Genomic DNA, 16,650 nt, shown 5'->3' with positions numbered 1-16,650 from the left:
TTTACTTGTCAAACTTAACAGAACTAGGTTCAAACTACCCAAGTCCTTCTCATGCTTATAGAAAGGGGCTTTCACCACACAATAAGTCATCACATACACAACAAATCTCAAAAACTTAATATTATATTTCAAGATAACTCGTAATTTTCTTCCACAAATCTAGAGGAAATTGCACATCCGGTTAAAAACAAGCATCAACCCTTAAATCAATTGAAACAAAAAATCAGAACATTTTCTACAGTCACAGATATTGTAATATTTTGTTATTTAAATGTATAAAGTTTATTTTATATTTTTTCTTGTCCTTTAATTATTTTTTGCAAATTCAAAATCAGTGTCAACAATATCTATTGAATTATTTTTTAAAATTTGAGTCTAAATTATCGAATATTTTATGGTGATGGAAGGCTATGGTGATTCAGTAAATAAAAAATATCAATTGATAATAAATTATCATCTCTAATAAATACTACCGATTCAAGAATAAACAAACACAGTCAATTTTGATGGATTTTAAATTCAAATATTTTTACTTTACTGTATAAAAAATTTTTAATAAGTAACTTTTCATTTTCTTGAAGAGAATTAATTTGTTTTGGTAAATTTATGAAAAGACGAAGGGGCAAGGAGTAATAATGACATTTATTTATATTTTATAACAAAAGACAAAGAATAATTATGGGAGTTTCGTAAGTGAGGCACTGCCCATTTGCGGGTGACCCCATTGTAAGAATCGGGTGATTGGTTTGAAGACAATCACACACAATGCATAAACAAAACAATGAGTTGACTTTTTCACTTACAACCAAAATAGAGTCAGAAAGAGTACCCATGTCCGTATGGGTAAAGACACACTCCAGCTTTTGCCCCGGCCCCATTTGCCCGGAGGCTCTTCTCTGAAAAGCACAAAAATTTACTGTTGACGACCCGATCCAGACCCACCCACGTATTCGGATCAGTGCTGAGTCCGAATCCCAAGACGGGTAGATAGAGTCAGCTTCGTTATCATGAAGTTTGAGGCCTGCCATTCACCACCCCCCATGCCCCACAATACAAATCCTAACGGCGTCAGAAAGTTAACGGTCACAACAGCCAACGAACAACGGAAGACTCTTCAGAAGGAACAGACAAACTTCAGAGACTCACGTAGATAAGTTTTGCTAATATTTTACCTCTTTCGACCCTTCGATTCCTTCCTCATTTTCAGCAGCCTATAAACCTCTCTCTCCTATTTGGTATGCATCCAAACAGTACTCAGACTCCGATTCTCCATTGATACACACAAAATATGAGAAGAAAAGCTGTTCTTGTTTGCCTGACCTTCATCTTTTACCAGACTGTATGTGTTCATGCATACTCGGATCTTGATACGCTGCTGAAGCTCAAATTATCCCTCATCGGGTCTTCAGGTCCGGGCCTCCGTGACTGGGCTGCTCCGGCGGCGTCTTCTCCTTCCGCCCACTGCTCCTTTTCCGGCGTCACGTGTGATGCTGACTTCCGCGTTACGTCGCTCAATGTTACCAACCTTCCGCTCTTGGGCACCCTCCCGCCGGAGATTGGGCTTTTGGACAAGCTCGTCAATCTCACACTTGCTGGCAATAATCTGACGGGCCCTCTGCCTAAGGAACTATCAAAGTTGATTGCGTTGAAGTATGTTAATCTCAGCTGGAACATGTTCAACGGCACGTTCCCGGGTGAAATTGTGGTGAATCTATCCGAGCTTGAAGTTTTCGATGTCTACAACAACAATTTCTCCGGGGAACTTCCGGTGCAGTTTGTTAAGTTGAAGAAGTTGAGGTTTCTTAAGCTCGCCGGGAACTTTTTTTCCGGGGAAATTCCTGAGATTTACTCCGAGTTCGAAAGCGTAACACACTTGGCTTTGCAGGGAAACAGCTTGACGGGAAAAATTCCTTCCAGTTTGGCTAGGATTCCGAATCTTCAGGAGCTTTATCTCGGGTACTACAACACATATGAAGGCGGTATACCCCCCGAGTTCGGGTCCATATCTACGCTTCGATTGCTTGATCTCGGAATGTGCAATCTCACCGGTGAAATTCCGGCGAGTCTCGGGAATCTGAAGCACTTGCACAGTTTGTTTCTCCAGGTGAACAATCTCACGGGGGAAATTCCGTCGGAGTTGTCGGGTTTGGTGAGCTTGATGTCATTGGACCTCTCTATTAACTACCTCAGCGGAGAAATACCAGCGAAGTTTGCTGAATTGAAGAATTTGACGTTGCTCAATTTATTTCAGAACAAATTCCAGGGACCTCTTCCGGGTTTTATCGGCGACCTTCCGAATCTTGAAGTTCTACAAATATGGAATAACAATTTCACTCTCGAGTTGCCGGAGAATCTTGGCCGGAATGGGAGACTGATGCTGCTGGATGTCAGCAACAATCACCTCACCGGCCTCATCCCAAAGGATTTATGTAAAGGAGGGAGGCTAAAGACTTTGATCTTGATGGATAACTATTTTTACGGCCCGCTTCCTGAACTGCTTGGAGAGTGCAAGTCACTGACCCGTATTCGAATCAAGAAGAATTTCTTCAATGGCACAATTCCAGCCGGGTTTTTCCGCTTGCCATCGTTGGACATGCTTGAGCTTAATGATAATTATTTCACCGGAGAGCTGCCAAAGGAAATTTCAGCAAGTATGCTAGGGAATATTGCCTTGTCTAACAATTGGATCATGGGGAGGATTCCAAAAGCCATTGGAAATTTAACGAATCTTCAAATTTTATCGCTTGATATGAACAAGCTATATGGGGACATTCCCAGCGAGATTTTTACTCTAAAGAAACTTTCAATGCTCAACTTCAGCGGCAACAGCTTGACAGGTGAAATTCCAGCCTCTTTTGCTCGTAGCTCACACTTGACATTCATTGACCTGAGTCGAAACAATCTACACGGCGTGATTCCCAGAAACATCTCCAGATTACAGAATCTGAATGTGCTCAACCTGTCCAGAAATCAACTTGACGGAGCAATTCCAGGTGAAATTGGGTTGATGAAAAGCTTAACAATATTAGACCTTTCTTACAATGATCTTTCAGGAAGAAGGCCGGTAACTGGGCTGTTGAAAGATCTGGATGCTCGATTTTTCACCGGGAATCCTAAGCTTTGTCCACCACGTAGCGCCTTCTGTGCCTCAGCTTCAGGTCCATCACAGGGCTCTCACAGAAGGCATTCATCACATATAGTGATCATAACAATCTTACTGATCCTCGTTCTATTATTGCTACCTGGTACTTGGATTATATGTAGAAAGAGGTGGGTTGAGAAATCCAAAGCCTGGAAACTCACAGCATTCCAGAAGCTAGAATTCAGAGCTGAAGATGTGCTGGAATGCTTGAAAGAAGAGAACATTATAGGCAAAGGTGGAGCTGGAATTGTCTACCGAGGGTCCATGCCTAATGGGATAGACGTTGCCATAAAAAGACTAACTGGACGGGCCAATAGCCAGACTGATCACGGTTTCATGGCAGAAATTCAGACTCTGGGGAGAATCAAGCACCGGAACATTGTGCGACTCCTGGGATACATGTCAAACAAGGATACAAATCTATTGTTGTATGAATATATGTCACATGGAAGCCTAGGGGATATGCTGCGTGGACCAAAGGGGGCTCATTTGCAGTGGGAATCAAGGTACCAGATCGCAGTCGATGCAGCCAAGGGGCTGTGTTATTTGCACCATGACTGCTCGCCTTCAATTATTCACAGGGACGTGAAATCGAATAACATATTGCTTGATGCCGATTATGAGGCTCATGTGGCTGATTTTGGTCTTGCCAAGTTCTGGCATGATGCTGGTGCATCTGAGTGCATGTCCTCTGTTGCTGGCTCCTACGGCTACATTGCACCTGGTTCGTATTATTCTTTGTTCTCCACTGAATTTGGTTCTCCATACAGCTGATCGCCTTTCTTCTATTTTTCTTGTGATTTTGTGGTGGTTGAGGATGTTTGCAACTCAATTTCTGAATCTGAAGTTATCAACATGTCTATCATTGTCAATTAGTTGTTCTTAGTCTCATTTATCTTAAACATTATGGTTCTACAATTTGCTTATATGACAGAATATGCCTACACTCTGAAAGTCGACCAGAAGAGCGATGTCTACAGCTTTGGTGTGGTATTACTAGAGCTGATCACAGGCCGGAAGCCGGTGGGTGAATTCGGGGATGGGGTGGATATAGTAATGTGGGTCAGAAAAACTGCATCGGAGATGTTGCAGCTGACGGATGCTGCCTTGGTGCTGGCAGTGGTGGACTCAAGGCTCACAGGGTACCCCCTGACGGGCGTGGTGAACTTGTTCAGGATTGCAATGATGTGCGTGGAGGACGAGAGCTCTGCCCGCCCGACGATGAGGGAAGTTGTTCACATGCTCACTAATCCTCCACAATCTACCCCCAACATCGTCGGTTTTTGACGCCATTGCCGGGATCCGATATTCTGTGGTGTACTATAATTTTTTAGGAAATAAATGGGAATTGTAGTAAAGACCAGAAAGCTAAGTTTGTTGTGTACATAACTATTTGTGGTTGATGTATGAAAAATTTTCCTATACCAAGAAGTATGCAAATTTTTTATCCAAATCAAGTATTATTGAACCAAATAATCATGGAATAAGTGTGATACACTTATCATGTGATTGATCACTTTTTATATATTGTACACCAATCACGTGATAATTGTATTACACTTGTTATATAATTGATGTAGATTGAAACTAACCAAATTTGTGTTAAAGTTTTTGAGAATGGCGTTAACAAATGGTAAGCACATATGTGAATCCTCCAATTGGTGGTGCTCCTTGTGGGAAACAATACTCTTTATTATGGAGTCACTTTGATGAGGAATGTGAATATGTTCTCTTCCCATAGTGGGTAAATGTTGGAGTGCTAGGGAATATATGCTTCCTTTTTCTCCACTATTCTTGCTTCTCTTCTATTGGGTGAGTCTACGCTCCCGGACAACTTTTTGTGCTACATACGTTTATCATAGTCCAACGATCACCTAGCATTTTGGTAAATATTAATTAATTATGACTATACAATAATTATTAATTATTATTTTTGCCAGAAAAATCAAAATATTAATATTTTTAAATTATACTTATATTCATTTTTTTTAATGATAATAAAATACCAACATGTGATATAGGATCAAACTTGAGATTGCAACATAACATTCATGGACCTTAGTGCAAATGCCCAATATCACATAATTTTTAAGAGTTGTGAATAATGTAACTAGTAGCCCGAATTAGTGACCAAATCTAACATATCCCGCACGTGGCCCATCGATAGAAAGACCAAGAAAAATCTGAACATAGACTGATCCTTCAATACACAACTATTTGCCAATTGACCATAATCCAGATGGGACTGGGCTCATTCCAGTTCATGTTCAGCTAACATCGGCATATAACGAAATTCAATCTACTTTTTTTAGTTAGGCAAACCTAAAAGGTAGGTTACCCCAATTTATACGTTTCGTTTTGCCCAAAAACACCAGCTTTCAACATATTTTATTAATTAATAATTCAGACTATCAAATTATAAGAAAGAGAGACAAAAATAGGGTATTTGGTTGTGCTAAGTAGGGTTTTTGACAAAATATACAATTCAAATGTTTAATTTAAATAAGTAGCGGTAAGCCGGGGAATGTATAAAAAGTGTGGGATACTTTATTGCAAATTCGAGTAAGTTAGACAAACCATTTTCAAGAGTGTTCCGACCTGAAAATCATAATTTTTTATGTGATAGGATATATATATATATATATAAAATTTACTGCATACAGATGATTGTAGTTATTTAAATTTCAAATTCACAAGAATTAATACCTAAGTATCTTGTTTGGTTCGTATGATTAGGTATGATAAGATTATACATCATATATAATCACACGTTTGATTAGAATTATTAGAGTTGGGTATTTATACCGGACCCCGTCTTATTTATGAGAATTTATGGGATAATGGATCACATCTCTTAGATAGGATACACAATCCCACAAATTATTATAAATTTGTATTAAAAATATCTCCACGGATAATACAGAATGATTCTTATGAAACAGCCCTCAGTGTTCTTCTTTTTCCTAAATGATTAAAAAAAATCATATTTTAAATTATAATAATTAGATAATAAAAAATATGAAATTATTTTTTGGGGGACTTTTCTAAAATATTTGAGGTTTGATCAGTTGCCAAATTGAATGTGTATTTAGAACTTTTATTTCTTATAAATACAGTAAAAAGAATAAAATATTGATCCACAAATTAATTTTATGCAATAAATAATTTAGAGATTATTTTTATTTTTTAGTAATCATTCATAAGTTACAATATAAAAATAAAAATAACTTAAAAAATAATAACCCTTAATAGTTTTTTTTATATTCAATCATACTTTACATTTCTTCAACCAAATATTATATTATATTATCACATGAGATATCAGACATATAATACCTCAAATCAAACAATATATAATGAAAGGTGAGATTAATTATCATTCAATATTCCATCCCACTCAATCGCATCATGCATAATCCTAACATATAAACCAGACGAGCTCAAAATGAAATATAGTACATGGTTATCATTTATTTTATATATTTCCTATCCACTTGTAAGAATTTGTACATCATAATAAGAATCACAAATACCTAAATATGACTAGATTAGGACATACTGATTTAAAACTTATAACATATAGAAGAATTTGAAAAAGATTGTAGGAACCGTATATGGTATTAAAGCATCATTCATAAGATACTCAAACAAGCATTTCTTACACATGTTTAGTACTATTTTAGTCTTTGTATATATAGAAAATAATAAATAGGGGACTATTTACAAAATTGATTGAGGAAAAAAGAATATTATTTGAGTGAGGGAAAGATGTTGGATGAAAAAAATACTATTATAATAATATAATTTTAAAGGGAAGAAAAATATAAATGTGTTCCCCAGACATCAAAATCAATCTAAATTAATGATGATTACCTGGTCATAAAAAGACAACAACTCACATGCATACTATATATTAATAATAAATATAAAATTAGGTGTACCAAAGTTGTTGCAAACAGCGAACACTTCTGACCTAACAAAGTCTGACTGACTATGGGAAATAGAAAGATAGAAGTGAGTGAGTGAGAAGAAGAGGAATTATGATTAGGATTGGTTGTGGGGCCATGTTTTGATCACGTTAAGGTTCCTTTCTTTTTTATTTCTCTCCACTCTCTTCCCATTCAATTCAACTACTTCGTACTTTGTCTATGATTTCGACCACTGTTTTTAACTGAGATACCATCTTGTTCTTTTAATCAGAAGCTGCAATAAAAATGAATGTTGAAATGTCAGTTGTGTCCCTGGTTGGGGCGTTTTAAATAGGCATGGTTGGGGACAAATCTGAACCCCATTAAATGCTTGTAGGGCGGTTTTCAATTTCTTGTCTATATTTGTAGGGTTAATTGCATTTACTTTTTCTTTTTGTTATTACTATTAGTCGTCCAAGCACATTTATGCGTGTGCAAATAGGACTACTTGATTAAAGTTGGAAAAAGAAATACAGACTGACCAATTGACAAGAAGATGTTTTTGTCAAATTTGTGGGCATAATCGTAAATTGATAGTTTAAATCAAGACAATTCCAATATTAGTAAACATATGATGGGCTAAGTACAATAGATGGTCCTAGGTAATTTTTGTTCCATAAATAAAAATCAAAGTGTGATCCTATACTACATTACACCAATTCTAACCATCAAACAATCTAAGAGTCCACTATTCTCTCAACTTGCTAGTAAATATGACCTCATTGTTTTAACTTTTGATTTCATGTAATTTATCAAAAAGATATTTAAAAAATGATGTTGGCAAGTCAGTCTTTAGTCCGTAACAAGACTCCAAATCTTGCAAACTCTTTAATGTCGGAGCACTAATATCTCACGCCATTCAAACTCTTCATTCATAGTTGATGTCTGCTAGTGCTGATATCATCAACCCTTAGACAAAAGAGCTTGAAATGGGCTATAATTTCATTTCCACAAACGGCTCCAAAGATATAATATACAAAGCAATCAATGTCCATTATGCTCAACATCATTCACAATTTCACCGTGTGCTTGAAAAAGAGCATTGTTGAGGTGAAAATGTATTAAAGCTTATAAAGTTCGTCTTGCTATCCAGAAGTATATATATTTGGTCAACTATGTTCAAATTTTAATGCCTTAACCCCTAATAAAATAGCGTAGGCTACAATTATATGTTAAAATTTGTAAAAGATTAGATAGTATTAAAATCTCTTGACCATATCATAAATTAATTCTTCCAGAACCTATTTCTATAAGAATCAATATTATAAAAGTTGAAAAAATTAATTGAGGGCATCCCCAAAGCCTACTACGTAAAAAAGCCATATCAAGTTTTATGATTCATTTACTCTAAACTAGGAATCACAAATTTGTATTTTTGTAATAGACATTTAAGGTAGAAAAAAGACAAAAAGAATATTAAATTCGAGTCCGTTTTTAATAATTGGGCTCAATATTTTTTATGAAAAACTTTGTATTCCAACATGAGTGTATATGTTAGAAAAAAATGTGACATGGAAAAGAAGTAGATAGACATTACGGAGAAGAGCATTAGTGTGGAGATGGGGGGCATAGTCCAAGTTCATGAAATATGGGGTTATAAAGGCAAAATTTGAAAAAATGGTGGCAGTTTAATTTTCTTTAAAGGGAAGAAAATGCACGTGTGAGTCCACGTGACAGGAAAAGGGGAGCATGAGCGGGCGGACGGGCGCTCATCTTTTCAGGGGAAGGGGAGAAGAGAGCAACTCCGCCTCCCCTTTTTCTCCAAAACTCATTATAGGAATGCCCCCCAAACTTTTGATTTTGACACTTTTTGTTTTGCAGTCTTTCCTTCAACTCCTGTCCCCCTACCCAAATTTCATGGGTCGGTTTAGGTCCACCCATTAAAGCTTTGTCCTTGATGGATTGATGATTTTATGTTTTTCTTTTTCTCTCTTTTCCAAATATTAAAAATTTTAAATTAAATTAAATTAATTGTGATTGATGCAATTCTGTATGATACCGAGTATTATTGAATTTGAATTCTCGTAACAAAAGGCGTTGAGTTAGCCAAGTGCTAGCAGACCCCTATGATTACGAGATGAAGCCACCATAACTTATGACAAGAGTAATGAAATTTGATAGCTTGTCGCATAATTTTACAAAGAAAGAAAAGTATGTGAACCTGTATGAATCATATTCAAGCAAAATTAGGATGTAAACTTGAAGATGCTTCTCTCTTCTAATAATAAAAGTGTATGGATAATTTTCTTTTAGTTAAATTTTATTTTTATTCTTATCGAAATCTTTTAAAACATTATAAAATAAAAACCCTGGAGCCTATTAAATGAGGCACCATGAGCTACTTTGTGATACTTAAATAAAAGTATAATAATTTAATTATTAGATCATTATGTTGGTAGTATTTTGATAATTGAGGCACTTTAGTGACTGAACAAAAGTCAATTGCACGTCGTAATTTTTATATAAATTTTAATTTAAAAATTGAATAATTTAGAAGCGTAATTGTACTTGTCATTAATTTCAATCTACTCTATTCAACACAATTGGAAAGAAAAGGTTACACAAATTTTCAAGAAACATGTATGTATGTATGTAGGGAAAAAAATACTCTTTTGCATAATATCGGGTCGGGGCCCGAATAAAGCCGGGGCATTACAACGGGTTGGGTTGGGTTGGGGGAGTCACTCGCGAGGCACGTGTTGAATCCCCACTTGTGAACTTGAACAGACCAACAAGCAAACTTTATGAGGAGAAATAAATTAAAGCAAATAAAATAAATAATGTCAAAATCTAGAAAAGTAAAAAAGGAAAATTCAGCGAGGAGAAGAAGAACAAGAAGAAAACATTAGACTTCAAACCCACCCACACACACACACGCAGCAAAAAAAAAGTTCTCCGTCGGCGAAAATTTCGCCCTATTTCTCAAGTTTTTTACGTTTTCATCAGCTGGTGGGGGGGGGGGGAAGGATTTGGGGGTTTTGGAGTGAGAGAGAAGGCCGAGGTTTTGGTTTCAAGGAGCTGGAGCTGTGGAATTTTGTAAGTTTTGAAAAGAGGTGAAAATCTCTTTTACTTTCCTTATTTATTCTGGATTTTATGGATTTTTTGTTTTTCTCTGGATTGGAGAGTTTTTGATTTGTTATCTTGCTGCATTAATTGCAAATATATTAGCGAAATCTCTAACATATATTTCTTACTAATTGCGGGTGTATCTGTACGCTTTACGCATCGGAATAACCCTTAACGCTGAGTTAAAAAGTTGTTCATCTAGGGTTCCGACCTCGGTTCATGGTTATCCTTAGTTTCTTTTTCATAAGCTTTACATGTTTATTTATTTTTTCTTTTTTAGAAAAAATTTTATTATATCATTTCTTTGGTAGAGAATTTCGTTTTTCTTTTGTGCAAAACCCTAGATTTGGTTTCTCATTGGGTCCCTTTTTTTTTTTTTTTTTCTTTTTTGTGTTGAGGTGGGTTTTTATTAGTTGATTCTGTGTTATCCAATTGCAGTTTTTTTGGAGCTGTTTCAGTTACTTGGAATAACAATTAATGATTATTCACCATTTCATCTCAATCTCTTATTCCTTTTCAGGATTCAAGTAGTTTCCCAATTGGAGATTCATTTTGACGCTCAGTTTAGAATTCCTTTTTCCAACATTGAACAGTGGGCATCTATGAAGTGGTAAATTCTACATGGCTGCCAATTCATGTTATCTTTCTTGTTCACATGCATACTGTGATATTTTTTTTAATTTTAGAGCACAATCCTTGATTGGTTCTTATATAATTTGTTGCTTGACTTAATTGCTCTTTAAGTGGCTGGTTTCATTTCTAATTTGAATTGCTAGTGTTCTAATCTGTTGACATCTGATTCTTAAGTTTGTCGCATGTTTCAGAGAAATGTGAATTAGACTTTTAATTTTGATGTTTGATGAACATTTAGAAGCTTTGGTTAGATTGAGTATTTCCATGATCCATTGGATTGTTAATTTATCAAATGACAAGTACAACTGGATTTTTTATTCTGTAGCGACATAGCTCCTGCTTCTTTGAAGTTTTTTTCAGTTTGTTTAGTTTTATTTTCATGCGTTATTTTCCGATTATCATTGCCCATTCAGTTTAGTTTGAGGTCTGTTCTTCTGGTCGGGCATGTTATGTTAGCGTACTTGATAGTGGTCAACTTAGCAAACGCAAATTGCTTTATTTGGAATACAGCAAGTAATGTAAATTTGGTTCGTTGACCACTTTAGCTATGCAAACTGATTTGTGTGGTGTTCCCTAAAAAAATAGCTAGATTATGAAAATCAGACCAAAGAAAGATTGTAATTTATACACACTAATGCATGCAATTAAACTGATTTTTGTGGAAGGGGCATGCGGGAGTGAGTATTTGACAATTATGTTCAACGATCTTTTATCTCGTAAAGAGTTTGGCCTCTTCATTACAGCCTATTTCGCTCTTCTGATTTTCTTAATAGCACTTCACTTGCATGCTTACATTTGACTTTATGAAATGAAATGTTCTGCTCACCGCTTCAATGACTGACAACTAATTAGCTGGCTACTTAAATGATCTCCTTGTTCTCTTCCCTCGTTGTTCTGCATCCTTCATATTCACCAAGTGCTAGACCTTTCTCCTGCTACAAGAATTGTCTAACCACCTTACTCCTTCAACATTTTCGGTTCTCTTTCTCAAAATGTAATCTCGTTGCCCTTGCCAGTTGTTCTATGGAGTAATATTGCCTTCACAGCTCAGGCCTACACCCTGATCATTCCAGCTGTTAACACCCACATGTGGCAGTGTTACTTGCATTCTACTTGCCTATAAGAAGTCCGGCACCCGTTAAGGAAAACCTTGGCATTAATTGCACTATGTGGATTGATTAACTTCTCTTCTATGTGATCTTTATTCTCTTGGAGTTGAACCTTACAATGAATTATTGGGGTTTAAGTGTTTTGAACAAGTGCATTTAACCTTCTTCTTGATAACTTTCTGAAGGGGGCAGAACTAAGAAGATGCATGGAAATGAAGTAATTTATTGCATTCCTAACTTGTGAGAAATGACGCTTGACGACTTCTTCACCTTGACTGAGATGAATAATGGACTTACGGCCCCTTCTCGTGTCAAGGAACTGGTGGCTGTCATGCAGAAGGAAAGAGATTGCGTTGCGAAAAATCTCAGTGAAGCAACCCGACAGTGGTCTGCAGTTGCAAGTGCTATAGCTGCTACTGAGAACCAGGATTGTCTTGATCTTTTTATTCAGTTAGATGGCCTACAGTTTATTGGTAAGTGGTTGAAGGATGCACAGAAGTTCAGTGATGACTCAAGCGACAGCTTTTTGGAGGAGTCAATTACTCATATTCTGCGAGCAGTTGAAAAACTGCATTCAGATGATGAAAAACTGGCTGCGTCTGGGATATTGGAAACAGTCAAAGATCTTCTTGTCCATAATAGTTCCAAGGTACAGGACAGGGCTCGAGTGCTATTTGAAAGCTGGAAAAGGAAGAGAGATGCTGATGCATCTATTTCGGATGCTGAAAAAATTGGAGTTATGACTGATGTCGAGGAGGGGAAAAGTTCAGATATTGGGGGAGGCTGTGAACATTTAGAATCTTCTCAGAGAGATGATTCTCTATGCAGAGAGACTTCCTGTAAAGAAGAGGGCCAGGAATCGTCCAGAGATGATCAAGTGCTATCTACAAGTTCTGATGTTGTGCATCCTGGCCAGCCTGGAAACACGGACAAATCAGGTAAAATTTCTAACACCACAGTTGGGCATGATGGACTTTTAGATCATGTTGGCTCACCCTCCGTACTGAAGCCTGCAATGGAGCTTCCTGCATGTCACTCAGTAGGTGCTACCTCGATTGAGCCTTGTAATCCAGCTGTTTCTAGACAAGATACTCTTGATGGTCAAATGGAGTTCCATGAACTGGAGTCAGCAAGTAATATAAAAATTACTGCAAAGATTGAAAGTTCACCAGAGAAATTAGAAACCGGAGAAGAGTTCAACACATCAGTAGACAGGCCCTTTCCTTCAACTTCTGATGCTGCAGATGCAATGAAATCAACAACAGAACCCATTCCACAAAAATTTTCTGTTGCTGGGGACAGAAGTTTGTCGCATAAGTGTCCATCATATACTGATTCAAGGACAATCAGCTCTGATGGTAAGGTTTCTGCGGATGAGAGTGGTTCTGCAAATCAACGCCGAAGTTCAAGTGCTTTGGCTGCTGAAGAAGGGGGTGAATTTAAGGATAGCATGTTGTATAAACCATCTAGCGGTGAGAAAAGTTGGGAAAACACTAAGGAGTTGGGGGCGTTCCTATCAGGAATTGAAAATCATGGAAAGATCAACAAACTTCACCTGCATGGAAGTGGTGCTGATCGGGCAAATGATTATAAGTTTTCCAAAAAAGTTAAAGGTAAAGACCCTGATCGATCTGGCAAGAAATCTGATGTTGAACTGTATGGGATTGTAGATCCTCTAGAAGTTACTCGGCAGATCGCCATAGAAGTGGAGAGAGAGGTTGTGGATTACAGAGAGCAAAGTTGCAGTTCTTCTGAGCAACTACCAGAAGGTAATGTACAGCAGCCAGGTAGTCCAGACTCTGTGAGCGAAGAACAATCCCATGCCCACGACAGCTCTCATAAGGAGGTGGCAAGTGGCTCAGATTTGTCAGGTGAAGCTTCACCAATGCAGGAAGAATCTGCAACTAGCACTGAAGACCTAGATGCTGATCAAACAGATGCCAAGCAAGATATCGGTAACTCTCAAGTCACGGAGGTGGCTCAAGATGAAGCCAAGACGGAGAAAGGCCTTTGTGATTTTGATCTGAATGAAGAAGTTTGTTCGGAAGATGCTGATCGTCATGAGAATCAATTTATGACACCAGTCTCTGTTGTTTCTGCTTCAAGAGCCGCAGCAGCTCCTGGACTACCTGTTGCTCCCTTGCAGTTTGAGGGGAATCTTGGATGGAAAGGTTCTGCTGCAACGAGTGCTTTCCGCCCGGCGTCACCTCGCCGAGTGCCAGAAAGTGAAAAGGACCTCTCCGCTGGGGGAAGCAGTAGCAGCTCAAAGCAACGACAAGGATGTCTCGATATAGATCTGAATGTGGCTGAAAGTTTTGATGGCAGAACAGGAGATCTATCACCAGAAAAAAATGTTCCATTGTATTCCAGCCTTCCTTCTGGGGAATCGTCTGCGGAAACAAATCCAAGAAGATCTGAACGACCCGAATTGGATCTGAATCGTACAAGTGAAGATGGTGGTCGCCCATCAGATTGGCAGATGGGACAGTTTTTTCCACAAGGGAATGACCACCACAGTCGCTCTCATTCGTCTTCATCATCATCTAAGCAGCCTTGGTTAAAGAGTATAGATCTGAATGATCAACCATCTTTTCCGAATGATTCTTCTGGTTCTTATTTAAGTAAGTTGTCCCAAAGTTTCAATGTGTCTGGAGGTACAAAGACAGATGACTCAGTAATATCCATAATGGGCACAAGAGTAGAGGTCAACCGCAAAGATTTTGTTTCTCAAAATTTGGCCATGCCGAATGGCCGACCTCCAGAGCTTGCATTTGATGTTAACATGGGGAGAACGGGGAGCTTTTTGGGGTTTGGATCTGTGCTTCCTTATGCCCACTCTTCAGTTTATGGTTACAATAACATTGCACCTGGCTCTGCTATGCCTTTCTCTTCTGCGGTATATGGATCTGGTGGACCCATTCCTTACATGGTGGACTCTAGAGGAGCACCTGTTGTCCCCCAGATTGTGGGCTCTGCTTCAGCTTTGCCAGCTGGTTTCTCTCAAGCTCCCTTTTTCATAAACATGACCAGCCCCGCTCCTCCAAATGGGGTTGCAGCTGTTGGTCCTTCAAGGAGCAGTTTTGATCTCAACTCTGGAACGATGGTAGAAGGTGGATCTAGAGATCCTGCGGGCTTTGCACAGTTTTTAAGCTCAGGTCCAGTCAGGGCAATGGATGAGCAGCTAAGGTCCAATTCCCAACCCAGTATCAGTTCAGTTGTAGGTGGGAAGCGTAAAGAACCAGAAAATGGGTGGGAACCTTATCCTTTTAAACATTATACACCTCCGTGGAAATAGTCAATTTATCATTTCCTGGGATCAGACTAGGACCAAACAGAGCAGGCTAGCAGTTTTTATAGCATTAGTTGATCTGAGGACAGTCATGTATTAACATAGACGGGGAGGGATTAATAGAAACTAAATAACGAGGGGAACTGCAGGTGTAATTTGATTCTTGAGATAAGTTACATGAGGATATACTTAAGCTAGGGTTAATTGTTTTAAAGTGTTCTGATTTCTTAGTTGCTTATGCGTCGTAAACCACATTTCATATTGTAGTATTGATCTGTTACATTTTACTGAATCATTAAAGAGGAAAGGCTCTTGTATATATAATATGCATGTGGTCTTGTTTATGGGAAAGATTGTGGAGGAGCCGTCACTAATATCTGTTTCAGACGGTGCTGCTATGTTTTCTCTCATTGTTTTACATTGATATTTGCAGTGGTTTGGATTGCTTGGAAATTATTATTTGGGTAAGGTGCTTTCGGCTACTAAAGTTTTCTGTTGAATACATTGCGGTGCAGTTCGGATGGTTTTGTTGTAATGCTGAGATTGGATTGTAGTTGGTTCTTGTAACCAGTAGGTCAATGGATGCAGCTGGGAGAGAACTTTGCACTGTTCCTTCTTTGTGTGCTCTTAACAAAGGATGATCCTCAGCAATGTTATTTCTGTACTGCATTTTGCCATTATTATGGAGCTTGAACCTGATATATATTGCTTAAAGAACCTGTCATGCTTGAAGTGTGTACCCAAAAATTAATCGATTAGTGATCTTGATAAGTATCGTGAATCCTCATGTAACCATCAGAAATCTCATATCTTCATAACATAGTTGACGCTATAAAGTTCAACTCAACATGCAACATACATAATTGATACAGGGGGTCAGCCCGCAATTAGAATACATTTTGCGAAGATCCAACTTTCATCAAACATAAGCAACTGAACGGCTTCCATAATAAATCTTCAAGAATCAAGAATAAAGTTTTCATTCCACATATGCCGGATCATGAATTAGTAAATACATCCAATTCCCAAAAAATTACAATTGTGTCAAACTTTCTATTTTTGGAATCAAGATCACACCTTATTTGTGTCTTACTGTTGAAGAGTAAAGAAGACTGCCGATTGTGACAAGAAAAGAGGGAGGAGAAAAAGGAAGATGAAGAAGAAATGAAAATAAAAGGAACTCTCCCATTGCCATCTTTCTCATGCACCAACTCCTCCAACAATGAAGAGAATTATGCAGCGTGAAAACCCAAAGGCGAATACCATTTTATCTTGGCCTTCCAACAACAAAGTTCACAAACACCGTGTTCCTGGGAATCCAGCTTCACAGAAAATTAAATGAACTTGAATTTGCAAAAATATTGGAGACAACATCAATGTCCACAAAACTGAGATACCATTCAACATGCACATTCTTCACCATTTTGTAGAATGAAGCATTTT

At 37.8% G+C, this 16,650-nt stretch overlaps 2 protein-coding genes across 3 annotated transcripts; both read left to right on the top strand.

Annotated features, from left to right (window-relative positions):
- Positions 1-898: 898 nt before the first annotated feature.
- Positions 899-4,618, top strand: LOC105159353 (receptor protein kinase CLAVATA1). The gene is made up of 2 exons (XM_011076391.3): positions 899-3,866; positions 4,077-4,618. Exons 1-2 carry the CDS (start codon positions 1,289-1,291, stop codon positions 4,427-4,429), a joined length of 2,931 nt encoding a protein of 976 aa, XP_011074693.1. The 5' UTR covers positions 899-1,288; the 3' UTR covers positions 4,430-4,618.
- A 5,278-nt stretch (positions 4,619-9,896) lies between these two features.
- On the top strand, positions 9,897-15,558 carry LOC105159352 (Transcription elongation factor (TFIIS) family protein). Of its 2 annotated transcripts, none has more exons than XM_020692448.2 (3): positions 9,897-10,146; positions 10,697-10,786; positions 12,104-15,558. In XM_020692448.2, the coding sequence occupies exon 3, from the start codon at positions 12,166-12,168 to the stop codon at positions 15,211-15,213; it is 3,048 nt and encodes a 1,015-aa protein (XP_020548107.1). In that variant the 5' UTR covers positions 9,897-10,146; positions 10,697-10,786; positions 12,104-12,165; the 3' UTR covers positions 15,214-15,558. The 2 variants fall into 2 exon arrangements, with proteins under 2 accessions (XP_020548107.1, XP_011074692.1); XM_011076390.3 differs by having other exon boundaries at positions 9,897-10,163.
- The last annotated feature ends 1,092 nt before the right edge of the window (positions 15,559-16,650 follow it).

Source organism: Sesamum indicum, linkage group LG3 (assembly GCF_026168435.1).
Source record: "Sesamum indicum cultivar Baizhima isolate 11 linkage group LG3, ASM2616843v1, whole genome shotgun sequence".
Classification (NCBI taxonomy): Eukaryota; Viridiplantae; Streptophyta; class Magnoliopsida; order Lamiales; family Pedaliaceae; genus Sesamum; species Sesamum indicum.
The sequence above is the reverse complement of the archived record's forward strand: the minus strand, read 5'-3'. Positions and strand labels throughout refer to the sequence as shown.

Excerpts from the sequence above, each read along its gene's own strand:
- LOC105159353 (XM_011076391.3), top strand. The coding sequence starts at position 1,289 with ATGAGAAGAAAAGCTGTTCTTGTTTGCCTGACCTTCATCTTTTACCAG. Across the intron at positions 3,867-4,076 it reads CTACGGCTACATTGCACCTG|AATATGCCTACACTCTGAAA; the intron begins GTTCGTATTATT and ends CTTATATGACAG.
- LOC105159352 (XM_020692448.2), top strand. The coding sequence starts at position 12,166 with ATGACGCTTGACGACTTCTTCACCTTGACTGAGATGAATAATGGACTT.